General features: G+C 38.7%; 1 protein-coding gene across 2 annotated transcripts in view; it reads left to right on the top strand.

The window, feature by feature from the left end:
* Positions 1-26,991, top strand: part of Lrrc7 (leucine rich repeat containing 7) — a 471,125-nt gene that overhangs the window by 283,377 nt on the left and 160,757 nt on the right. Inside the window, exon 8 of one of the 2 annotated variants that reach the window (XM_051165942.1) lies at positions 14,374-15,756. The exons of the other annotated variant lie outside the window; for it this stretch is intronic. Coding sequence (XP_051021899.1) covers positions 14,374-14,380 — 7 coding nt within the window. The 3' untranslated portion in view covers positions 14,381-15,756. Of the gene's footprint in view, positions 1-14,373; positions 15,757-26,991 lie in introns of those variants that run through there. 2 annotated transcript variants of the gene reach the window in all.

The following is a 26,991-nucleotide window of genomic DNA, read 5'->3' as shown; positions in this document are numbered from 1 at the left end:
AATGACCTGCCCACGTGTACTAACACTAGCTTTTGTAATGACCTGCCCACGTGTACTAACACTAGCTTTTGTAATGACCTGCCCATGTGTACTAACACTAGCTTTTCTAATGACCTGCCCATATGTACTAACACTAGCTTTTGTTACAATTTGAACCAACATTTTATTCTCTTCTACCGTTGTGATAGCACTTATAGATCTAACACATTTAAATCTGTCTTTTGAGAAGTAACCACAAAATAATCACACTGAGAGACATTTTTCTTAGCTAAATTATAAAAACTGAAATGCCAACCTTTCTCTAACTGTAATTTTTTGTTTAAAGTTAACAAAGTTGACACATATGTAAGTAATTCAAGTTAGTAGAAAATAGTTTCTTCAAATTTATAAATAGGATAATCTCATTTTTACTCACTTGAAAGCAATAATGCTTTCCACTCTAGAGAACCCACTCAAAATAATACATAACTACTAATATATAACTATTTGGAGACATGATACAGATATAAAATTTAAGCTGACTATGCCCATACCTCTCCCAGGTTACTGATGGCTCACTTCTCTAGTTTAGTAGTTGTTCAAAGCTTAACAGACCACCCTGTTTGCATTTCATCTTTTCTTTGTTGATGTGATATCAATTTTCTCAGTAGCAGTTTCATGTGTTGAATTTCACTTTTCTGCATATCCAGCTGTCATATTTGTGGGGTTAATGCTCTCTCAAGACATCTGTAGACATTTCACAGATTCTGGGTGCATGTTATACCTGGCAACATGCTGAGCTCACATGGTGTCATTAGGCTGTTCCTCAGCATGTACTGTGTGCACTCTATGTGCTGTAAGTTCCAAATCTGTAACGAGAAACAGCAAGGGAAGGGCTGAGCACATTGGCCAGCATCGCACAGCTCCCATCTCTCTCCCTTCCCTTCATTTTTGTTGTCTTCTGCAGAGCTTAAGCGTAAACCCTAGGCGTTCCCACACCTAGCAGGTGCTTGTCCCTGAGCCTCAGCTGCAGCCTCAGTAGTACTCAACACTTATAGGTAGTTGAGGAATGAAAATGAGCTCTGCCAGGCTTGTAACCCCCAAATGGAAATAAATAATGGCTATGTCCTTGCTGACACACAATCGTCATGCGCTGGCAAATCTGAGACTTAATACCTAAACTAATAAAATGAATAGCAATTATTTTCTAAATTATTTTATTTGTGCTGTATGGTGTGTGTGTGTGTGTGTGTGTGTGTGTGTGTGTGTGTGTGTGTGTGTGTGTGTTGCCATGGAGACCAGAAGAGGATGTCAGATACCTGAATCTGGTGTAACAAATTATTCTGAGACCAAATGGAAACAAACCCTGGTCCTCTGCTGACCCATCTCTCCAACCCTAGAAAAATAATTTTGTAAGATAGAGAGAGCCTAAATATAAGAATGTTAATAATTTTTATATGCCTTCTAGAAAAAAATACTGATAGAAAATTGAAAGAAATATTGCATTCCTTAGAGGAAAAAAAAAACCTGTGATACAGAGGAGTAAATTTCACAGAAAAAGCATAAAATTTGTAAAATAAATCATTGTTGATAAGCAAAGAAGATATGAAAATAATGAAAAAGTAGTTCTTACATAAGATTTAATATCTCAAGCTATAATTCTTTTTATGAAGTTCAGTATCAGTTTAACTAAACTGCCCTGAAGTTTCCTTAGGCTCTTAATTGAATGAGACAATCTGTGTTCAAATGGGAAAAAATAAATGTCAACTATAAATTTTAATGAATATTAATGATAGAAGAATGATCTTAACATACATCAGAAGACAGTATTTAAAGTTCTTGGCAAATAAATATTGTTACAAAATAAAAGGTAAGAATAAAAAATAGGAAGTCAAAAAGTAGATCTCAATGTTTGTAAAAACTTAAAGTGTGACAATGTTGATCATGTAAGTCAGTGAGAAAGGGTGGACTATTTAGTAAATAGACTTGCCACTTGATAACAAAATTCTATTAGACTTAATGCTATGTTGAAAACAATTGCCAGGAATATTTCATACCAAGAAAAAGAAGACTAAGAAAAGTCTGTTAATAGAGTGAATGCTGAACAATAATGGTGCACAGAATTTTTAAACCCATGTCTATAAATTATTGTTGAGGAGAAAAGGGCCATCCAAGTACATATAAGATAGTGAACCTTTACAAACTAATAACTTGATAGCTTCCTGCAATTTGTGTGTGTGTGTGTGTGTGTGTGTTGTACACAATTATACAACTGCAGAGAAAAAAGTAGAAATATATACTGGCTTATGTACTTGGATCAGCTAGGCGGGAGGGTGGTGAAAGACAAACACTTGATATTTCAACTATTTATAACTATTGACAATATAGGTGTGTCAAATCACACAAATTTAGATAAATCATACTTTAATTTTACATTAGTAAAATTTACATATATGATTTTACATTATGTATGGTCAAGGCATCAAATCCTATAAAGGTTGAAAAGACTCCCACTGGTATATTTTAGGTGCAATCAGAAATATAAATTTTGTTGCAATCCACTATAGAATCCATATTTTCAGCAGTGTTGGAACTTTTCTGGAATGCTCTTTTGGTGGTAGTGGTGGTGGCAGGTTTTTTTGTTTTGGTTTGGTTTGGGGTTTTAGGGGGTGTTTGTTTGTTTGTTTTGTGTTGTTTTTGTTTTTGGTTTGATTTGTTTGTGTTTTGTTTTGTTTTTGAGACAGGGTTTCTCTGTGTAGCCTTGACCATCCTGAACTCGATTTGTAGACCAGGCTGCCCTTGAACTCGCAGCAATCTGCCTGCCTCTGCCTCCCTGAGTATTAAGATTAAAGGCATAAGCCACCGCAGCTCGTTGAGATGTTCTCTAGATGTATGAAGTAAGTGCGTGGCTGAACATTGGTCAGTGAGCTCAGCATATCATGACTTTGTGCCACAAGTGTTGATGTGATCATCACTAAGAGTTTCTGGGTACTTTTTCCCCTAACATACAACAAATTCAACTTTGAAATCTGCTGGACACAAAGAATGATTGCACAGGTCCAGCTTATAGAAAGCTGGGAGTGAAAACCAAGCGGAAAAACAAAAGTGCATCCATCCAATAGGTCTGACACAGTCAGCATAATGTCCCCAGAGAGAGAGAGAGAGAGAGACACTACCAAATCCAAGCTGTACTTCAGACAGTAAAGCCCTGATCTGTAAGAAGAACCAGCTGCTGGTGGTGGATGGTTCCTCCTACAGAAGCCATACCCCCGAGGGCCAGCAGGGAATTCAGGCTAGCTTCCAGACCAGACACTCTTGCTTTGATGATTTGCTTCCATGCCTGCCTGTGTGGGGCTGGAAGCACAGGTGTTCCTGTGGCTCACAGACAAGTTATAGTATCAGTTACTAAAGTCTGGCTTTCTGGCACCCATTGAAGAGTGCAGCATGTGACGAGTAGGACGACTCTCTGAGGTTGAGCCATCTCTGCTAAAACAGCATTCCATTGCGAACCCCACCCTCCCCTTCCTGCCCCCAGTTACAAGGTATCTAGAAGGATAGTCTCTAGAAGGCTGGTGCACACACGGGCACACTCTACTCTGGATTGTCACTATTCGGCACAGTGGTTTCAAAATCAAGCACAAAAGTTTTTGGTTTGGTTTGGTTTGGTTTTAAATAAAGTGGAATTATTGCCCGCATCTGGACATAAAGGAAACAGTATGTGGCCCGAGACAGTGTTAAAAAGTATTTACTTACAGTTGTGGCGCTAGCTCATCGATGAGAAATACTCTCCTTACACACACAAGTACTAGTTCAATCTCTAGAACCTACATTTAAAAAAAAAAAAAAAAAGCTGAGCATTGACAGGCAACTCCTGTAATCTCAGCACTGAGGAAGCAAATACCTAGGGCTTGCTAACCCAATGTGGAAAGATCTAGGCCACTGGCAGATGGGGGAGGTGTTGGGAAGCGGGTGGCAGAACTATTTTAAGAGACAGAGGACCAGGAGGACACCAGCTGTGAGGTAGTATCCTCTATCTACAACAGAGAGCTCCACCCTGGAAATCTCAGCAATATAGTCGCATAAACAAAATAAATCAGTGAAATCACCAGTGGCTATGCCAGTGTGGACGGGGGTGAGGGTGGGTAGAAATAAGCTCACAAGACCACATGCCTACATGAAGGCAATTCATGCCTACATGAATGCAATTGGTTGCATTAATTGCAATAGGCAATTAATAGCTGCTGATAAAGGAAGTCTCAATCTTCTTCAGGAGACGACCTCCTTGATAGATTATCCAATCATGAGTGGTCCGCACATATACATATGTGCAACACTAAATGGACTTGTGTGTGTGTGTGTGTGTGTGTGTGTGTGTGTGTGTCTATAAATAATAATTTTTTTAAAGCTCATGACTTTGAGAAAAAGTCGGGATACAAAGGACACTGTTCAGAAGCAGGACAGCATTCAGCGAGTGTAGTCAGTGCAAAATTGTCACGTTAAGAGTTAGCAACGTGGTGGCTGCTCTTCATTCGTGGCCCACCCCCTTCTGTTCTTAGTGGGCACGTCTTGGAGCCTCTCCATCTTAAGTTCCACACATCCCAGGTGCTGTGAGGTTGGAGTGGGACAGTCCTGCTCTCCCTCTGCTTCACTGTCTGGACTTTGCCTGGCATTTGCAAACTCAACTAATAGAAATAACATTTTCTAGAGCCTCTGAATCATCTCAGTCCTATTTCTTACTCCCACATTAGTCAGTCAACAAGCTCCATCAAATCTGTCTAACTTGCTTATTCATTTCCTTCTGTCTAAGCCTCCTTTATTATCATTCAAATCTCAAATCAAATGCCATTTACCCGTAAAGGTCTGTGGTGGTCCTTGCAACACAAAGTAGCCACCCCCATCACTGGCCACACAATTATAATTTCTATGTTAACACAGATAAGTATCCCGGATTTGCCCCTGAGAACAGAGCTCTTTCCCAGCTGGTTCGCCGCTCTGTACTCACTGCGCAATAGACTTCCCAGTGTATCAGATACAAAATATGAATGTCACCTTCAAGTTCGTTCATTATGAGATCCACTCAGCAGCTGACTCAGTGCAGAAGATAGAAGGATGAATAAAATAGACCCTGTCATTCACCTCATGAAGCCAATATGTAAAGGCAATTACCTAATAAGTACACGCTCAGTGTCAAATTGCAATCCTGAGTGGTGTATCTTATTTTCCCTTTTCTACGTGTTTGTTGCCTGTGCTTTAATTCAGTTCATCATAAGAATTGCCCATTTCTGGTCCTCTGCTCTCATTGACATCAGCTCTATGTCCAAAGCGAAAACACAAATCCAGTGTCACTTGTGACATTGAAATCTTTAGTAAATTCAGTGACTTCAGTCATTAACAATTTCAGAAATAACTATCCACAGGCTTTTAAGATAACATCCCCCTATGGATTCCTTTCTCTGTCTTTGTCTCCTCATCACTACCCTTTCTCTTTTCTACAGCCTGTGAGTCACTCCATAAATTACACACTTGCTCCTGGGCTTCTGTGTATATGATCCCTCAACCTCACAGAGCTTCCCCTACCCTTCTGCTCACTTATTTCCCACAACTCTAGAGATAAGTGGACCTAGAAAGCCTCTTGCAAGCCGCTCAGACTAAAGCCCCACTGATACAGTTACAGAAACAGCTATGTAGACACCACCTTTACTCTGTTTACTGACTTGTTTATTTCCCTTGAAAATCTAAGAGTTCCTTCTGCAAAAGTGTTTTTCACATTGTCATCTCTATTGCCTAAAACCGTGGCCGTTATATAAAGTCTTTGAAAGAATAGTTGAATAGATAGTGAGTTATCTGGAAAATAAAAGTGTGTAATGATATCCAATGATAGAGCTTCAACATACACCACTGGGAATGCACACGAAGTGATGGGGACATGCTTGGTAGGAGAATGTTTGGCTTGCCAAGCATGTAAGAAGTCCTGGTTTAACCCCCAATACCATTTTAAAAATTAGTAATAACTAGGCATGGTAATGCACACCTTTAACCACAACACTTGAGAGGAAGAGGAAGGCAGATCTTTGTAAGTCAGAGGACAGCATGGTCTACAAGTCCAGTCTAAGACATCGAGGGCTCTGTTACACAGAGAAACCCTGTGTCAAAAATAATAATAATAATAATACTGAAAGAGTGATACAAAAAGGATATTGACCAGAACAGGAAGGTGGAAGCCCGTTTTGAATCTTTCTAACACTGGTAATCAACACAAAGAGCCTTAAATCTTTTCTGTTATTGATATGAAGAACAGCAGCCAGCCATAACAGTCAAGGCAGTGTGGCAGTTATGCCATCACACAGAGGACACTGCAAGGTTTCTATCAGCAACACAGAATGTATCAGCATCCCCCAGTCATTAATGAGACTTTAAAAAGTGAATAATGGGTGTGCTTAGGGACTCCTCTCCACCATGTAAGGAGTGTGGGTAGAAGCAACACTGCTTTGTGTGCTAAGAAAACTTGAGTGTTTATGGCAACCAATAAGGTCTAATGAAGGCCAGGAATTGATGCGCCCTTTTGCTGTCTTATGAATGCTGACTTGTTAGGGAGAGGGAGGAGAGAATGGAAACAAAGGTTAATTGGCCCTTGACCAAATGCCAGCATCCTTTTTTCAATCAAAATGTTGTTTGTGTCATTAGCCATTGAGGCTGGAATGAGTATTTAACAAAAGTTCGGGAGTAGAATTTCGTCATTGCACCCGAGGACATCCTAGCTGAAAGGAACTACATTCACCCACCTCCAGGGCCCAGGAGAACCAACCTTGTTTGCCTCAAAAGGTACATGAAGTAACAGCACTGGGTCTTACAGTTCAGCCATGTTATCAAAGGCTTCAGCTGAACAGCTGTAGAGTGAGCACCGAGAGTTCTGCGTGTACTAATTAATACAGGCTGCATTCCATGCACAAGACTTCATGGAGTCTAATTGTTGGAAGCAAAAGCTAAGGATTGCTGGTGGAAGGGCATCGGTACTAATAGGTAGAAGATGGCTCCAGGCAGGCAGCTAAAGCCCTGCAGAGCATCATGATGAGCTAGCCACTGAAGGTAACTCCCTGTGTAGAGATAACACAGAAAGATGGGGCTCCCAGAACCATACACATATCTCAGGGGTGACCGGTAAATCAACTGTGACCAAGACTTACTGGCAGTAATGAGGAAGAGAGGTTTGCCAGGATGTTATGGCATAATAGAAAAGAAGCCTTGGGGTAGATGAAAATTTTGCAAAGAAATTAATGCCTGAAGGCACCTATCTAACAATTCCCTAAGACAGTCATTCTCAGCTTGCAAAATATTGAAAGTAGAGATAAACTCGGGAGAGAGCTGCAGCTACAGCTGTGTTGTTATTTCTAGCACTGTGGTATCAGGGTAGAATGGCCAAGGTTGGTTGTATTTGCTTTTTTTATTTTATTTTTAATCAGTGGATCTGAAAAGAAGACAAAGAACAGGAGGTAGGAGATAAGAAAAAGAATCTCAGCCCAGCTTTCATTCTACCCACAACCACAGATACCTTCTAGACATTGTAGCTTCCCAAAAAGGCATTGTTTCCATGCCAAAGAAGAGAATGCAAATATAAATGTTGTTTTTATTTACTTAGCTGAGGGGATGAGATGGGAGCCATTCCCAAGCCTTTCTAGCTCTTTCTGGATTCTGGCTGGCGAGTTCAACTCAGATGTTCTGGCCTAAACTCCTCTCAAAGCTAATTCAAACTGGCTTCTCTTGACTTCTAACTTAGTTTCTCTACCTGGCTTCAAACTAATTCTGGCAACATGTTTTAATCTTCTGGCCCCTTCTCTTTCTCTGGCTTGTTCTATCTTCACCCATGTGTCTAGCTTGTTCTTTCTGCAACTTATGTCTGTAAAACTCTCAGCAAAGAACCTCGCTCTCCCTATGCTACTGTTAAGTGACCTCTTTCCTCTCTTGTTCTCATGAGAGTTGGGTGTGTCCTATTGACTTCTTCTGCCAAATCTTTCTCTTTGCCCCTTAACTAGATGTCCCTTTCAAACACTGTTGCTTCCTTCTATAAACTAACCTTACCTTCATTATTTGGGTTTGAAAGCATGCATTAAGGGTGTCTGTATTCCAGCCTGATAACAGAGACCTAGAAAGTCTTTGGATGTGATCTCTTGCCAGAGCAGTCAGGCTGCTGGATTAAATTCCTCTACAGGCAATGGGGTCAGCAGTTGCAGTGTAATGCTGGACAAAAGAGCACACTCCCAGATGTTGCCTACCTCTGTGATAGACACAAAAAAACCCAATGTTAAAAAAAATTAAACAGGCTCCAATGTTAGGCAGACTTTTCAAACATGGCTCCTCTGATCCAAAGGTTGTTTATCACACTGTACTCATGAAACATATCTCTTAAGATGACAGAATTATCACCAGCAGGCCCAGAAAATGAAACCACCAGAACATTCTTGGAACTCATAATCAAATCCAAACAATAAGCAGACTTCGTGAAGTTGTTTTTCAAAACAAAGTTTCTTCCATTAGCTTTGAAATTAATTGTTTAGCAAAGAATGTAAACTTTGCATCCACATTCCTTTGCTAGTTACTTCCTGCTGTCAAGGGTCATTAAATTGCAATGTTGAAAGCTGATGACCGGTTCCTTCTCTAAGACTTATTCTTAGAACAATAATGCTTTTATCAATGTGTTTATTTTTTTGCCAATGACTGTTAGTTGACTAAGCCCTAAAAAGTTTATATATGAAGGTCACAATAGGAATAATATGTTAGTTCTTCACACTCTTTGGGACACTGGTGTGTAATAGTTTAGCAAAGATTTACGTATAGAGAATTTGCAAAAGCGTTTTTACTTCAGTTCTGATGAGAATTTTGTTGCAAGTTCTTTGTTCTTTTTTTTTTTTTTTTCTTCTGTCTCTAACTTTGAACAAACAGTGAGTAATTTATCAGTAAAGGTATTGAGATGGTTTATTAATGCAACATCTAGTATATATGCTGGCCTGAGAAAACAACAACCTTGGCTTTGGAGGACCCAAGACCTGCTTCAGAGCACAAAGCTGAAGAATGAGCATAAGTAGTAATATGCAAATTCCAAGGCAAATTTGAGGGAGAAAGAGCTGAGGAGTGTGAGGACAGGCTTTTAGTGTCTGCGTCCAGGAAGTGGTAAGAAGCAATTCTTGTATCAAAGCAGTGAAATGGATAAGACACAAGACTTACTTAGGAAAGAGTAAACACCTTAGTGAATAAGGGTGTTGCAATCGTGCAAGACTGATAGAAAGAGAAGTAAAGGGAGACTCTGTTTTCCACATGGGCAAAGTTGTCCTTTAAGCAGTGTAAATAACAGTTTGAGGTTGGAGAGTTGCAGAGAAGAGGCTAATTTGAACTTGTGAAGTGTTGGCATGCCCAAGAGACAATCATACTCCCAATGAATCCAGTCTGATAACTCTGGAGGTAGCAGCAGGGCTGATTTCTCTGCATCCACTTTCCTGACTTTGCAGAGAGAACTGTGCCCTCTCTGCCACTGTGTAGTTTTTCCTCTGTGTATGTCCTAAACTTCCCTTTTCGTAAGCATAACCATCATACTGCATTAAGGTCCACCTTTATGGCTTCATTTTAAATTAATGACTTCTTTAAAACCAGCCACATTTTGTGTTCACTAGAAATTAAGATGCTTACTTAAGGTATGATCTTTAGGGAATGCAACTCAGTCCATACGGAAATGATGAGGCTGCAGTCTGTTTGACAATCATATGAAGCATAAATTCAACAGAGGGTCAGAGCAGCAGCCTATTATAGCAAGCCAGGCAAAATCAGAGATAGAGGAAAGGTTTAAGTGAAATTATACTGCATTACATAAAGAGAGATAGAATCAGCAGTTCATTTTTTGTTTTTGTTTTGTTTTGTTTGTTTGGTTGGTTGGTTGGTTGGTTTGGTTTTTTGACGCAGGGTTTCTCTGGGCAGCCTTAGCTGTCCTGGACTCACTTTGTAGACCAGGCTGGCCTCGAACTCACATCGATTAGCCTGCCTCTGCCTCCAGAGTGCTGGGATTAAAGGTGTGCACCACCACACCTGGCCAGAATCAGAAGTTCAGTGGAAGTGGATTAGTCAGTGCTGAAAACAAGCATCTTCCAATGGGAAAGTGTGAAGTGTTGGCTAGGGAAGGAATTATAATGATTTGTGAACACTGACACCTCACAGTGATACCCCAGGCTTTTGTGTGGTAGACACAGGTGAAGGATGACATGGAATGTGCTGTGATTTTAGCACCACAACAGACCGAGGAAAGGATTAATGTATCCTTTCCACACACTGAGCATGCAAGTCAGCAAAGCCATATGCCTTGCCTAAGGTTGGCCCAAAAAGAGCAGATGTGAGGTCCAGCCGAGAATTTCTTTCATATCACCAAGAAAAGTAGATCAGTGGAGTAGAGCTCTTGTGTTGAAAAGAGAATGGTTTGTGAACTAAAATAGGTCATGTATGTGGCATACACCCATAACTTCAGCATTCAAAGGCTGAAGTAGGCGGATTACCATGTGTTTGAGGCCAGCCTGGGTGATACGGTGAGCTCAAAGACAGCATGGACTACTTATCAAAACATCCCAAAATACAGCACCAAGCACAATGACCAAGAAAAGGGGATAGATGGCTCCTTTCAGAAGACAGCTCTTGCCATTTCCCATCACTCCCAGTCACTGTGTGAGCTGTCTTTATATAGTGCATGCTCAATAAAAAGTGTTCAATGACCAGAAATAAATGTTTGCTGCTAATTGCGGAGTAATGTGTGAATACTGGGATGGCAAGCAGAAGGGTGTAGATCTAGCCTCAGAGTCTGGAGCCAGTCAAGAGGCTAGTGCTGAGAGAAAGTGCAAGGAAAACAAGACACCGTTCTTCCTGCGGGAGGTGAGTGGGTTAGGATGAGGATACTGATAGAGACTGCACCTAAGTTAAAGGAATAATGATCCTCTGGGGTTGAACCAAGGGAGTGTAGTTAAGAGACAAGCGTGGCTCCCTCCTAGGCACCTTGTCTAAGTTTCTTGCTTTAAAACTTCAACAAGACCCTGTGCTGGAATTCCCTCTTTTCATTGTTTATTAATGCTTAACAAAAACGAAGACCTAAAATAGATTTTTTTTTTTTTTTTTTTTTTTTTTTTTTTTTTTGCGCTCAACAGGTTTTTCGTGCTCTGTCCCCTTTCTTTACCTTTCACCTCATTCACTCCTTATTCCAGAGACACTTGCAGGCTTTTCATATACAACCTCCTAGTTATTTATTGATCTCATTTTGTAATATATTAACAGATAGATGCAATATTTAAAGTGTTATTACGTGCATTTTAAAACGAAAGTATTTCGAAACTTAATTTTGTTCAAACACAATTGAATTTATTTAATTCATCCTCTGAGGTTTTTAAAGCTACATTTTTTTTTAAACTTTTTTTTTCTTTTTGGCCAAAGACTACCTGGCAAAGGACTCTTTTAAAATAAAAAAAAGCATACTCACAGTTCACTGAGTTTTATTAATCTCATGTGGCTAATGACATGTGGTTGAAAACATTATGTAATATATGAATAAAATGTGGTGTGCCTAATTTGTGTCTACGTCTACAACAGAACTCTTGCACCTAAGGCTCACAGATCATACTGGAAGAGGGTCAGAAATATTGTAAGAGTCAGAGGGACAATGGGTTTTCTGTGAGATTTCATCTCCTAGAAATTTTAGAGAAGCTACACTGATGAAATCTCACCAGCATGGCTGCCTAAATAAGACTTGAATAGTGAGGGCACCAACGGACCTGCTAACACCCAAGTGGGAAACCTCATGTGCCAAAATCCTAGTCAAAAAACTACAGGCGACTGGGAAATGCTGAGAGTGAGAAAATGGTTATCCTATACCAAATTGTTAGCCCTGAAATCATATGCATACAAGTAAATTATAAGAACTGAAAAGATGGTGTTTATATATTACAGATGTGAGCGTGTGTGAGTGTGCATGTGTATATTTAAAACAACAGTTAAAAGAAAAAGAATAATTATATTATTAATGAAAAAATATAGTAACATTCTGTTGGACAGTTTCATTATTGAATTGTTTATGACCTATGAAAACAGCAAATGGTCAGGCAGGAATCTTACCAAAGTACTAGTACTAAGACGTGATTTTCTTAACGTTCTGTAACTAGCACATTGCCTACTTCCAAATCATCTGAAGAAAATACAAAGGGAGCATGTGTGTCTTAAACTTAATGTTGAATTGAATTATCTAATTTGATGCACATATGACTTCAAATTTCAATCATTAAGCACTTTCTATTTATGTTTAGGAATATATATATATACATACATACATACATACATACATACATACATACATACGTACATGTCAACTACTAAAGAAATAGAATCCTTGAGTTTGAGAGATAGCAAGGTGGAGGCATGGAAAAGGTTAGAAGGACCAAAAGAAAGTGGGGAAATGATGGAATTATATTTTAATTTTTAAAGACCTTTAAAATGCAGTCATATATTTCAAATCTAGGAATACATCATTTTTATATAATATTATGCACATGCTCTTTTGTCTTTTATGACAAAATAAAAATGTGAATCAATAGGCACACATTTTCATATTAACCTGAAAATAAATATTTCTCTCAAATGATGGATTATTATGTCTAAAAACAAAGAAATGTAACCAAACCTATAACAAAATCTGGATACAAAACATGCACATAATGAACATACATTGCCAGTCAAATGCACCAATGAGAAATTTATTGCTTCAGTATGCAATCCCAGTGTGCTTTAATTTTTAAACCACTTGACAAGTTCTTCTAATGTAATTGATAATCATATAAATTTGTAGATTTTTCATGCTTTTTAATGTAAAATACATAAAGATTAGTGTGCATTCACTTAGTTATATGTAAAAATACTATAAGGAAACATTACATTTTCATTCTCTCATTGAAATTTCAAAAGTTCTTTTACTGTAAACAGAAACTTCTAGTGTATCTTAAGGTATTTTTCCGTGATCTCATATTTTGCAAAGATATAATTGCATTTATCTGAGGGATCATAATTTGCTTTGTGCTTTGTTTTGTAAGTATATCTGGTTTTTTAATTATTTGTATTAATAAAAGTGTAACATTTAAAACAAATAAAATACAGTACATCAAAAATTATTAACAAAACAATGTATAAGCCATTAATTAAAATCTATGATTGATAGTCTTCCTGGGAGTAAAGTGTAGAGGAAACCAAGAAATAGTTTGATTGAGTGACTCTGAATGGCTTCTATAACAAATTCTGCTCTGTGAGCATCTGTCATAATTTGTGTTCATTTGTCACTCCACCATACATGAAACGTGATGGATCTGGTAGAAGTGCCTGTGTAAAAATGCCAGGTCTTGAAAATGGTTTCTTTACCTCTAAACATCTATTATGTGGTATGGCTTCCAGAGATAGTAAATGTTCTTGTAAATGATTTTGTTTTAATATATTTACCATATTGCATTCAAGTCTGAAATGTTTTTCAAAATACAAGGTGTCCATATTTCATTAAAACATAAAGCCATCAAAAAGCCATCAAAATTTATTAAACATTTATTATAGAATGAAAAAGTAAAACAATTGCTTGTTTCAAGCACAACATAGTCTTCTAATCAGAAATTTGCGTTTTAGACTATATTCCCAAGACTGTCCTCAAACTTGTAACCCGTCTGCCTCAGACTTACAAGCGCAAGGGTTATAGGTATATGCTGCCAGGCCCATCAGTCAAAATGTCTTTTAATGTAGTAAAATGCTTTCTTTTACAAAGGCAGGCATATATATGCACACACACACACACACATATATATATGCACACACACACACACACACACACACACACACACACATATGCTGGCATCTCTTTGTTTTCTCACATGAAAGCTTTTTTTGAAACACAGATTGAACAGATGTATTCTGCACTGCTGGAGATGCACGAGGACAATGGCTCCGCCCTTGTTTGAACAGCATGCGTCACCATTGCTTGTGTTACAGAGCAGCTTGTTTGTCTGAGCACTAGTAGTCTCAGAAGTGTACACACAAAACTCGCTCTAGAGAACGGCATATAATCGCTGACCGTCCAGGGGAATCTAGCATTCTCCTTTAGGGCAGGAAACATGCATGGGTTCTGTCATCCAGTCACTTCCCTGTGTTTAATTACTGATATTTTTCCTAAGCCTGGACGCGCTCCTCCACACAACACCTTCCACACGCCCTGTGTAAATGTGACCCACACTAAAGCAAGCCGGCATCTCCCTCCCTGCCATACAGGCCAACTGGTAGTGACCGTAGTCACCCTCTGCCTCGGGAGTTCCATCTTTTGGGCATTGAAATTGATTTTTCTCATCTTAGCATCTGAAGATCCCGAGTGTCCCCCTTGCCCAGTCGCCTGAGACTGTACAGTGGCACCTACAGCTGAGGAGGCGGCGGCAGCAGCAGGAGCTTCGGCACCAGTAGACTTTGGAGAGGTAGTTCTCCCAAACCCTGTCATAGAGCCAAACATTTGTGCTGTGCCACCTGCAAATAGGGGCAGCCATCTTACTGCCTCTCTGTACACAATGTTTGGTCTTTGTTAAAAGTTTAATGGCAATATTCCTGGCTAGTAGAGGGATCTAATTTTTCTTCGAGTGTATTTTGTTGCCATTACTTGCAGTACATATGAAATTTTATCAGTTGCAGGAAGCCACAAACCTCATGCTTCATCAGCTTCATTTTCCCATGTGTTGTGTGAGGCTGCTGTTGCATATGATTTGGTTATTTTTGAATCAAATTCTTCGGAGACTGAATGTTCCCAGTCTTCCTGCCTGATGTTCCATGGTAAGCTTATTTTGCTCAGTGACAGACTCCCAAGTGGGAATTACCCATAATTCCTATTTCCTACATGTAGTTAGAAGTAGGACATTTAGCTATTGAAGCTTTGAGAGGCATGCTATTCATCAAACAGGGGGTCTTCACAGTACCATCTTTTCTTTGGGGAGAAAGGAAAAACAAAGAAGTTATAGCCATTTTCTTGGGGATATTGCTTGACCAAATACCGTTGGAAAGATCTTCCTATTACAAATGAAATGTACTAAACTTAAAAGCTTGTCCTCTGCTTTTGGTTATATTTCATTTTACTGTCTAGGAAATAACAAAATCTGACACTTCATTCAAAGCCAATGCTATAGAACCAAAAGGAATCTTTCTGAATGTTCCGGGCTTGTTTGTGTACTCTACTATGAGAAATATACAAAAAGAGGAAAGTGCTCTAGAAGGCAAAGCTATTTGTATAAACCCCATGTGCACATAAAAGTGGATTTTTATTCCTTTGTTAAAATTATGTATAGCTTTGTTTGTCTATGAATACTTACGGATGTGTTTGTAAAGTCACTCAGTATGTGTGGCATTATTTTCAGCTGTGTGTGCTATGTGCTGACTCCTGTCATTTTCACATAGTTGCACATATGTCTCAGAAACAATGTTCTGAAAAGCCTGTGCTATTCTGAGAAGCCATGCCATCATTCTTTCTTGCTTCTTTAGTACAAATCGTAAGATCTTGGTGTGGTTATATAATATGTTCTTATGAATTTTCAGTGCCATTTGAATATCACCAACACTCAGCTTCCTAAAATATATTTTAAAGATAACGTGGACCACTTGTCATGAAAGTGCTTTAAAAATTACAGAAACCTCACTATTCTGTTTCCATGGTGTCCTGAGAAAACCACTACATTGCCCATTGACGAAGCTTAAGAATCTAATAAAGCTAAGCTGCACAAGTAGCAGTGTCCAGGTGGTGGGATGACCTTTTGAGGATATGTCCTTACTGCTGTAAGCCAGGCTGCCCTCTGGTTTCATGGGAACACATAAGCACTGAAGGTTTATAGAACAGAAATCAGCAACTCGGGTGACTGACCCAGGGCTCAACCTCACATCACAGAACAGCCTCTGCCCTGTACTTTCTCTGCCCTCCTGTGTGTCATTGTTAGCACTTCAGGAGGTGTCAGTGATCCTAAATCCATCTGTTTGTGTCAGTTTAATCTTTTATCACCATATTAATTGAGCATACTAATAAATGTGCTTATTTTATGAAATACATTCTCTAATGGTAATCTTTGATTTTTTAACTAAGATAAAATAACAAAAGAATGAAATGTGCTAATATACATTTTGTAATTGAAACAACTTTTAGTGAATCATACTTCAGAAATATATTTATATTTTTAGACTTTATATATGTATACAATGAAATATAAACAAACCTAGCCTTTATTTCTCCCATCCAGCTCCCTGAATATCCCCCTCCCAACTTTATGGGGTTTTTTTGTTTGTTTGTTAACTCATTAAGTTATCAGCTCTGCTCACACACACATGGTACCAAGTCATCCAACAGCCTTCATAGCACTAGCTGACACTATGAAAGCTAGCCAGCAGAGAGAACACTTCAGGTTAGTTTAAGAGTGATTTATTTCTCTACATCCTATAAAAAAAAAAACTGTGTGGTATCATAAAGAAGTGCCTTATGCCCTATACTTTGATTTTCAATTAATAGTATTGTCTTCTGGGAGGAACATTGTTCACCCACATAGGGTAAGTCCATCCAAACTCTTTTTGTTATTGTAATTTAAAGTTATCTTACTAAGTAGCAGGGATCCATAAAGCTTTTTCTTATATCCATTTAGTTAGCCCAACAACCACTCTGTCCTTCTCTTCCCTTCCACTCTCTACCGGATCCCTCCTTCACCCTTGAATTCTCAGTACCTTCCATTCTTCTTTCATTTCACACGAAGGCTGCTGTCCTTCAGTTGCATTCTTCTTACACTCATTTGTAAGCTCGCAGGCTTCCATGTGGCTCTTCATCTCCTCCTCCTTTAAGTTGTCCCTCTCCATCATGCCTAACCAGGGAAGGGTGTTGGGAGTGTGGGAGATTTAAATTTTCTCAAAAGAAATTTGTGATTCTTGTACAATATGTTTGTTAAGAGTAAAATGGAAAGAAGCTATACGTGTGTTTTGTTTAATTCTATATCATTCTTGTTTCAGGCATCAGCCAACAGAATAAGTTGGATAAAGGCTGATGGTGTGTTTATTGGCATAAGAAGAAAATATTTGCCTGACATCACGACATGTGCACAACCTATAATTCTAGTACTTAGGAGGCAGAGGTAGGAGGATTACCACAGATTGATGCCAGCCTGGGCCACATAATGAGTTCCAGGCAAGACAGGGCTACATACCAAAACCTACTAAGAGGGTGGAGGTAAACATATAACAGCCGGGTGCACAGAAACTGCACAATAGCTGAACATCTGTTTAAGGTAAGGTGGTCTACCAACCCAAAAATCCCTACACACACACACACACACACACACACACACAAGCATGCACGCCACACATACACTCCTGTTTTGATATGTGATGTAATGTATAAACACACCTGAAAATTTTTTTAAACAATTTTTTTTAACTTTACATGCTGGTCATAGCCCCATACCTCCTCACCTTTCAGTCCCACCCACCTTCACTCTCCCCCATCTCCCCTCACCTAGTCCTCAGAGAAGGGGAGGCCTCCTTCCATTCCACCCCAGCTCTACAAGTCACATCAGGACTGAGTATGTCCTCTGCCCCTGTGGTCTGGCAAGGCCATTCTGCCAGGGCAAGTGATCAAAAAGCTGGCAATGGAGTCCATGTGAGAGACAGCCCCCACTCCCCTTACTAGAGGACCCACATGAAGCCTGAGCTGCCCATCTGCTACATCTTTGTAGGAGGCCTAGGTCCAGTCCCATGCATGGTCCTTGGTTGGTGCTTCTGTCTCAGCAAGTCCCTCTGGACCCTGGATAGTTGGCTCTGTTGGTCTTCTTGTGGAGCTCCTGTCACCTCCAGGTCTTTTTCTGTCCCTGCCCCCACTCTTTTTCACAACACTTCCTATGCTTCACCCAAAATTTGGTTGTGAGTCTCAGCATCTGTTTCAAACTGCTTCTGGGTGGAGCCTCTCAGAGGACAACTCTTCTAGGCTCCTTTCTACAAGAGTAGCAGAATATTTTTAATAGTGCCAGGGGTTCTCTCTCCAATGGACTGAGTCTTGGGCTGGGCCAGGCATTGGTTGGACATTCCCTCACTCTCTGCTCTATCTGCTCTGTCTTTATCCCTGCACCTCTTGTAGGCAGGGTGAATTTGGGGTAAAAGTTTTTGTGGGTTGTTTTTTTTTTTTTTTTTTTTTTTTTTTTTTTTTGGTGTTACCCTCCCTCTACTATGAGACTTATCTAGTTAGAAGGTGTCCTCTTCAGTCTCCATGGCTCCTGCTACTAGGAATCTGTGCTAGAGTCCCCCTCATATCCTCCCAGGAGCCTGCCCTGACTTAGGTCTCCAGCTTGTCACAGAGATGCCCCCATCCACAGTTTCTCTTTTCTTTACAGGCCTTCTGTTCTCCTGGTCCTGCTGTGCCCAGGTCTGATCTCTACCCTTATTTCCCTCTGTGTTCCCTCTCCTATGTCTTTCCTTCTCTTTAACCAGTACCTCTGTCTATTCTATTTCCCCTTGTAAGTGAGATTTAAGCATCCTTTCTTGTATCCTCCTTGTTACTTATTTTCTTTGGTTCTATGCATTGTAGTATGTTAACCCTGTACAATATGGCTGAAATCCACTTATAAGTGAGTACATACCATGTGTGTCTTTCTGGGTCACTAAGGATCCATCCATTCACCTGAAAAATTCATGACTTTTTGTTTTTGTTTTTAATAGCTGAGTAGTATTGCATTGTGCAAATGTGCCAGTTTCTTTATCCATTCTTTAGCTGAGGGACATCTAGGTTGTTTCCAGATTCTGGATATTGTGAATAAAGCTGCTATGAACACAGCTGACCAAGTGTCCTTGTTGTATGGTGGAGCATCTTTTGGGTATGTGCCCAGGGGTGGAATAGCTGGATCTTGAGGTAGCACTATTCCCAATTTTCTGAGAAAGCACAAGATTGATTTCCAAAATAGTTGTACAAGTTTGATTTACAGAGTGGTTGCACTCCCACCAACAAGGAAGGAGTCTTCCCCTTTCTCTACATCCTTACCAGCATGTGCTGTCACTTGAATTTTTTATCTTGGCCATTGTGACTGTTGTAAGATGGAATCAGAGAATCATTTGCATTTGCATTTCCCTAATGACTAAGGATGTTGAGCATTTCTTTAAGTTCTTCTTGGCCATTCAAGATTCTACTGTTGAGAATTTTCTATTTAGTTCTGTGTCCCATTTTTTAATTGGGTTATTTTCTTTCTTGGTGTTTAATTTCTTGAGATGTGTGTGTGTGTCTGTGTCTGTGTGTGTGTGTGTGTGTGTGTGTGTGTGTGTGTGTGTGTTCCACCCCAGAATGAGACAAAGAAGAAAGGCATAGCTGGGGAGAGATGCCAAGGGGCTCATTTTATACTGTATTGTTAAAATGTGCTTTGTGAGCAGCAGTGTGGTCACAGTGAACAAGGATTAGAGGAAATTAAGCCAGACTTGTTTGTAGTGGGGTTGACTTTATGAATAAAGAATTCACTCACCCTTAGCCTGGGTGCTAAAGAAGCAAAGAGGACACACCATCCAACAATTTATTGCTTTAAAATCACTTCATTGAAATTTGAAGCTGTTTTTATTAAAATAGTCTTAATACACATTTATACTGTGAATATAAAATATGCTCATTTTAACTGTAAAAGTCATTGTTGTTTAATGAAGTCATAGCAATCTATAATTACCAGCAGAATCTGATTTTGCCCAATCAATCCCCACTCCTATCTTCTCTCTAACCCAGGCCACAGATAAGCAGTTGTCTGTCTTCTAACTCTATTCATTTGCCTGCACAGTACAATCTTTGGTATTTGGAATCTTATATTTTTAATATTTCTGAGGTTCCTGCCAGGATGTTACTACACAAATACAATGAAAACATTTCATGCCAAAATAAACTGTGAGCAATGAAGAATGAGGACATGTGGTAAGCGTGTTCCTGAGCATGCTCAGAGAGCAAAGACATGTGGTAAGCGTGTTCCTGAGCATGCTCAGAGAGCAAAGACATGTGATAAGCATGTTCCTGGGCATGCTCAGAGAGCAAAGACATGTGGTAAGCATGTTCCTGGGCATGCTTAGAGAGCAAAGACATGTGGTAAGCATGTTCCTGAGCATGCTCAGAGAGCAAAGACATGTGGTAAGCGTGTTCCTGAGCATGCTCAGAGAGCAAAGACATGTGATAAGCATGTTCCTGGGCATGCTCAGAGAGCAAAGACATGTGGTAAGCATGTTCCTGGGCATGCTTAGAGAGCAAAGACATGTGGTAAGCATGTTCCTGAGCATGCTCAGAGAGCAAAGACATGTGGTAAGCATGTTCCTGAGCGTGCTCAGAGAGCAAAGACATGTGGTAAGCATGTTCCTGAGCATGCTCAGAGAGAAAAGAAATGTGGTAAGCATGTTCCTGAGCATGCTCAGAGAGCAAAAGACTTAACACTGAGGCAGCCAGGACCATTAGCCAATGAAGAGCTAGGCTGAAGTGAAGGAATTGGCCTCTGGGCTTCAGGAAAAAGCTGAAACAGTGTCTATGCAGTTAGGAAAACACACTGTACGACTTCACCTAGAACCAAGGAGATGTTGCAGGCTGAGAGATGGGTAGCCCTCATGGTTGGTATGAAAACTGAAGTTCTTAATACAGAAAAGTGAGGATTCCTTTGAGAATGGGCTGTACAAACAATTATAAAATATCAGTAAGGGCCATGGCCCAAATAATTAGAACCTTTTCAGTCTCAACAAATAACTGTGCAGGGAAAATAAACATCCTTTCCAACAGTAGTAGTTTAGTGAATATGGTGGGCAGTGGATGTTGTGTACACAGAGACAAACTGCTCTAAGCAGGTCAACAGAGAGTGAGTACCACGGAAACAAAGATGGAGAAAAGCAAGGAGAATTGGAAAACAAATTTGAAAATAAACTCAAAGGACATTCATTCACATGTGCTTTTTTTTTCAGCACATGTAGGGGAGAAATTGATGTTCTCAAATGTATTTCAGATCATTTCTCAACTGCAGGCTTCATTCTGTGTCTCTGGGACTTAATTCACGTTATTTTACAGACAGAACATGGAGGTATATTCTAATGCAGCTAAAGACAAGTCACAAAGGCAAAAAGGGGCATCTTGCTCAGTAGATGAGTGTCAACAGCTTATCTGGTAGCATATAAGAGCTGTGCAAAGTACATGGCTGCACATGGCATGCATATAGCATGTTGCACATGGCATGCATATAGCATGCTTATTCCTCCATATCAGCCACTTTTTACATTCTTATCCTTTATTTCCCATAGCCTCACATGTTAGAGAAAAGAATGAGATAATTGTCTTTGTAAATGTGGCATACTTCACATAATATGATAATCTCTAGTCCCATGCATTTGAGTGCAAAAAAATTTTATTCTTTTTTGTTTTAAATTAAACATTTTTTATTTTTACATATACTTTTATATTATTACACATATATACAATAAACGACCTACAGCAAGAAGAACCATGACACAATCAGGAATTATATAAATGTTACATTCTTACTGTTTTGGCTATTTGTATTTGGCAGCCTTGAGGAAAACATCTTTCCTATCTTGTAAATCAATCTCCATCACATCTTGTCATTGTCAACTTAAAACATCTATCTAGATGTAAAAACACATTAAGCCCTAAACAACTAAGCTTTGTTGTAAAACTAAACTACCTGGTCCTCAACCCCATCAGAGACTTGAGAAGGAATAAACTGATTACCTGAGCATGCCGGGAGTGCAGGTTAGCAGCTTCCCACATGAGAAGATGACAGAGCCACTTTGCTGCCTGAGCAGCCACCAGAACCCTCTATGATGTAGGAGCAGCCTAATACAGCTGACAAACAAATGTGTGAGGCAGGAACTATTGAGGACTTGTTTACCCTGTCTTGGCAGAGTTTGTCCACCAACTCTGCCTGCATCCAAGCTTGCCCTTTTTAAGGCAGAATTCTGTCTGTAGTAGAAATAAGAACATTTTTCCCGGTGGCTTGTTTGCACATTTGAGGCCATCTCCATAAGGAGGGTCTTTGATGCTCATCATTCTCTTTGAGGTAGGCTGGGTATTGCCAGGACTTAACATGTCTCATTGTCAATGAATTTTTAAAATAATAAAAATATTTTTAAATACAATATTCTGCATGTCTCTGAGGTTTTTGAAGACCTTATCTATTTTACATTATCTTTATATAGATTCATATCTATCTGTTGCATGTAGAATACATATTCCTGCGATTAAAAACAAACTAGTAATTGATATGACCATGATTTGAACAACTAACAATTAACTAGTATAACTTACTTATCCTAAACATCCTGAAATAGCACTTTCAAAGTACTGGAAGTAAATCTTCTATTATAATTGAGTTATATGGGTACAATACCTCATATTAGAGTAGAAATATATATAGACATATATATATATGTGTGTGTATATATATAATGTGTAAAGAATAATCTTAGGTTTGAATTCTATACCACTGTATCTAGAATTAAACTTCTTTGCATCTATATGCAAAATTCTATACCAGTGAATTAAAAATAACCTTGTGAGTTACAAATGAGGCATTAAGTTGAGGAGTAGATTGTCTCCTGTGCCAATGAGCTCAAGGCTTTTCCCCCACTTTTTCTTCCAACAGATTTAGGGTGTCTGGTTTTATGTTGAGGTCTTTAATCCATTTGGACTTCAGTTTTATGCAGAGTGATAGATATGGATCTATTTTCATTTTTCTACATGTAGCCATTCAGTTAGACCAGCACCATTTGTTGAAGATACTATCTTTTTCCATTTTATGGGTTTGGTTTTTTTTCTCAAAAATCAAGTATCCGTAAGTATGTGGGTTTATTTCTGGGTCTTCGATTTGATACCATTGATCAATAAGCTTATTTATATGCCAGTACTATTTATATATACCATGCTGTTTTGGGGGCAGGGTTGTGGGTTTTTGTTTGTTTGTTTGTTTGTTTGTTTGTTTGTTTGTTTTACTGTTACTTTATAGCACAGCTTAAAATCCGGGATTGAGATTCCTCCAGAAGATTTTTTTTTTTTATTGTACAGGATTGTTTTAGCTATTCTGTGCTTTTTGTTCTTCCAAATGAAGTTGAGAATTGATCTTTCAAGGTCGGTAAAGAATTGTATGGTATTTTCATTAGAATTACATTGAATCTGTAGATTGCTTTGGTAAGATGGTTATTTTTACTATGCTGATCCTCCTGATCCACAAGCATGGGAGATCTTTCCATATCTTCTTCAAATTCTTTCTTCAGAGATTTGAAGGGTTTTTTTCATACAAATCTTTCTCTTTCTTGGTAGAGTTACACCAAGAAACTTTATATTATTTGTGGCTATTTTGAAGGGTGTAGTATCCCTAACTTCTTTCTCAGCCTGTTTGTCACTTGTATACAGGAGGGCTACTGATTTTTTTTTTTTTTTTTACAGTATCCAGCCACTTTGCAGAAGGTGTTTACAAGCTGTAGGAGCTCCTTGATAGAATTTTTGGGATCGGTTACGTACACTATCATATCATGTGTGACTAGTTATAGTTAGACTTCTTTTCTGATTTGTATGGTATCTCCTTTAGTTGTCTTATTGTTCTAGCTAGGACTTTGAGTACTAACAATATTGAAGAGATGTGGAGAGAGTGGACAGCCCTGTCTTGTCCCTGATTTCAGTGGAAGTGATTTAAGTTTCTCTCCATTTCGTTTGATGTTGGCTATTGGCTTGCTGTATATTGCCTTTATTATATTTAGGTATGTGCCTTGTATCCCTGCTCTCTTCAGGACTTTTAACATGAATGGGTGTTGGATTTTGTCAAACATTTTTTTGGCATCTAAGGAGATTACCATGTGGGTTTTTTTCTTTTAGTTTGTTTATATGGTGAATTGCATTGATGTATTTCTGTATATTGAATCACTGCTACATGCCTGAGATGAAGCCTCCTTGGTCATGACAAATGATAGTTTTGATGTGTTTTTTAATTCGGTTTGCAAGGATTTTATTGAGTACTTTCACATATATAATAGAAATTGGTCTGAAATTTTCTTTCTTTGTTGAGTCTTTCTCTGGTTTAGGTACAAGGTGACCGTGGCCTCATAGAATGAGTTTGGTAATGTTCCTTCTGTTTCTATTTTACAGAATAGTTTGAAGAGACTTGGTATTAGCTCTTCTCTGAAGGTCTGGTATAATTCTCCACTGAATCCATCTGGTCCTGAGCTATTTTTTTCTTGGGAGACTTTTGATGACTGCCTCTATTTCCTTAGGTGTGATAAGACTACTCAATTTGTTTACCTGATCTTGATTCAATTTTGGTAGTTGGTAGCTATCAAGAAAATTGACCATTTAATTAGATTTCCAGGTTTTGTAGCATATAGGCTTTTGAAGTAAGATCTGATAATTCTTTGGATTTCCTCAGGGTCTGTCATTGTATCTCCCTTTTCATTTCTGATTTTGTTGATTTGAATACTCTCCCTCTGCCTTTTAGTTAGTCTGGCTAAAGGTTTGTCAATCTTGTTAATTTTCTCAAAGAACCAGCTCTTGTTTTCATTTATTCTCTGAATTTTTTGTTGTTGTTATTGTTTTGTTTTATTTCATTTCATTTTGTTTGTTTCCAATTCATTGATTTCAGCCCTGAGGTTGATGATTTCTAGCCATCTACTCCTCTTGGGTGTGTCTGCTTCTTTTTGTTCTAGAATTTTCAGATGTGCTGTTAAGTTTCTAGTATGGGATCACTCCAGTTTCTTTATAAAGGCACTTAGTGCTATGAACTTTGCTCTTTCATTGTGTCACATAAGTTTGGGTATGCTGTGCCTTCAGTTTCATTGGATTCTAGGAAGTTTTCAATTTCTCTTTTTATTTTGTCCCTTACCCAGATGTCATTGAGTAGGGAGTTGTTCAGTTTCCATGAGTTTGTAGGCTTTTGGCTGTTTCTTTGATTGTTGAGTTCCATCTTTAATCCATGGTGGTCTGATAAGATGCAAGGGATTATTTAAATTTTTTGTATCTGCTGAGGTTTGGTTTTTTGTTTCTTGTTTTGTTGTTGTTGTTGTTTGTTTGTTTGTTTGTGATCCAGATTGTGGTCAATTATGGAGAAAGTTCAATGAGGTGCCAAAAAGAAGTTGTATTCTTTTGTGTTTGGGTGAGATGTTCTAAAGATATCAGTTAGGTCTATTTGTTTCATGATGTCTATTAGTTTCCTTGTTTCTCCATTTAGTTTCTGCCTTGATGATCTGTCTATTGGGGAAAGAGGGAAAGTGGGGTTGAAGTCTCCCACTAATAATGTGTACGGCTTGATGTGTGGCTTAAGCTTTAGTAGCGTTTCTTTTATGAATGTGTGTGCTCCTGAATTTGGGGCCTAGATGTTGAGAATTGAGACATCATCTTGGCGTATTTTTCCTTTGATGAAGATAAAGTGACCTTCCCCATTTCTTTTGATTAGTTTTGGCTGAAAGTCTATTTTATCAGATACTAGAATGGCAACTCCATCTTGCTTCTTGGGTCCATTTGCTTGGAAAACAGTTTTCCAACCCTTTACTCTGAAGTAAAGTCTACCTTTACTGCTGAGGTGTATTTCTTTCTTTCTTTCTTTCTTTTTTTTTTTATTAATTTATTCTTGTTACATCTCAATGTTTATCCCATCCCTTGTATCCTCCCATTCCCCCCCCCCCATTTTCCCATTATTCCCCTCCCCTATGACTGTTCCTGAGGGGGATTACGTCCCCCTATATATTCTCATAGGGTATCAAGTCTCTTCTTGGCTACTTGCTGTCCTTCCTCTGAGTGCCACCAGGTCTCCCCCTCCAGGGGACATGGTCAAATGTGAGGCACTGTATTTCTTGTATGCAGCAGAATGATGGATCCTGCTTTTGCATCCATTGTGTCAGCCTGTGTCTTTTTACCACAGAGTTGAGGTCATTGATGTTAAGAGATATTAATGACCAGTGGTTGTTAGATCCTTTTATTTTGATGTTGGTGTTGAGTATGTGTTTCTGTGTTTTGGATTTGTGGATGTGAAGTTATTTATTTCCTGTGTTTTCCTGGGTGTAGTTAGCCTTCTTGAGTTGGAATTTTCCTTCTCATACCTTCTGTAGGGCTGGATTTGTGGTTAAAAACTGATTAAACTTGGTTTTGTCATGGAATATCTTGTTTTCTCCATCTATGGTGATTGAAAGTTTTGCTGGGTTGGCATCTGTGGTCTCTTAATGTTTGCATGATTTCTGTCCCAGCACTTCTATCTTTTGTAGTCTCTGTTGAGAAGTCAAGTGTAATTCTGGTGGGTTTGCATTTATATATGATGTGACCTTTTTCTCTTGCAGATTTTAATGTTCTTTCTTTGTTCTGTACGTTTAATGTTTTTATTGTTATGTGGTAGGAGGATTTACTTTTCTAGTTTAATATATTTGGAGTTCTATAGACTTCTTGTATGCTTAATAACATTTCTTTCTTTAGGTTGGAGATTTTTTCTTCTATAGTTTTGTTGAAAATGTTTTCTGGGCCTTGGAGCTTGGAGTCTTCTTCTTCTTCTATCCCTATTACTCTTAGATTTGGTCTTTTTATACTGTCCTAGATTCCTTGGATGTTTTGTTTCAGAAACTTTTTTAGTTTCAACGTTTTCTTTGATTGATGTATCGATAACTGCAATCATATCTTCCACACTTGAGATTCTCTCTTTTATCTCTTGTATTCGGTTGGTGTGTCTTGTGTCCATTCTCTTCCTTATGTTTTCCAGCTCTAAGATTGCTTCAGCTTGTGCTTTCTTTGTTGCTTCTAATTCCCTCTTTAAGTCTTGAATAGTCTTATTCATTTCTTTCTTCCATTTGATTGAATTTTCCTCTAATTCTTTATAGGATTTATTCAATTTCTTCATCTGTTTGAATGTATTTTCTTATGTTTCTTTGAGTGACTTATTTTCCTCTTTCAAAGCTTCTATCATTTTCATCACCTGAGCTTTAAAG

This window comes from Acomys russatus, chromosome 23 (genome assembly GCF_903995435.1).
Source record: "Acomys russatus chromosome 23, mAcoRus1.1, whole genome shotgun sequence".
NCBI lineage: Eukaryota > Metazoa > Chordata > Mammalia > Rodentia > Muridae > Acomys > Acomys russatus.
This window is presented reverse-complemented; position numbering and strand designations above follow the sequence as displayed.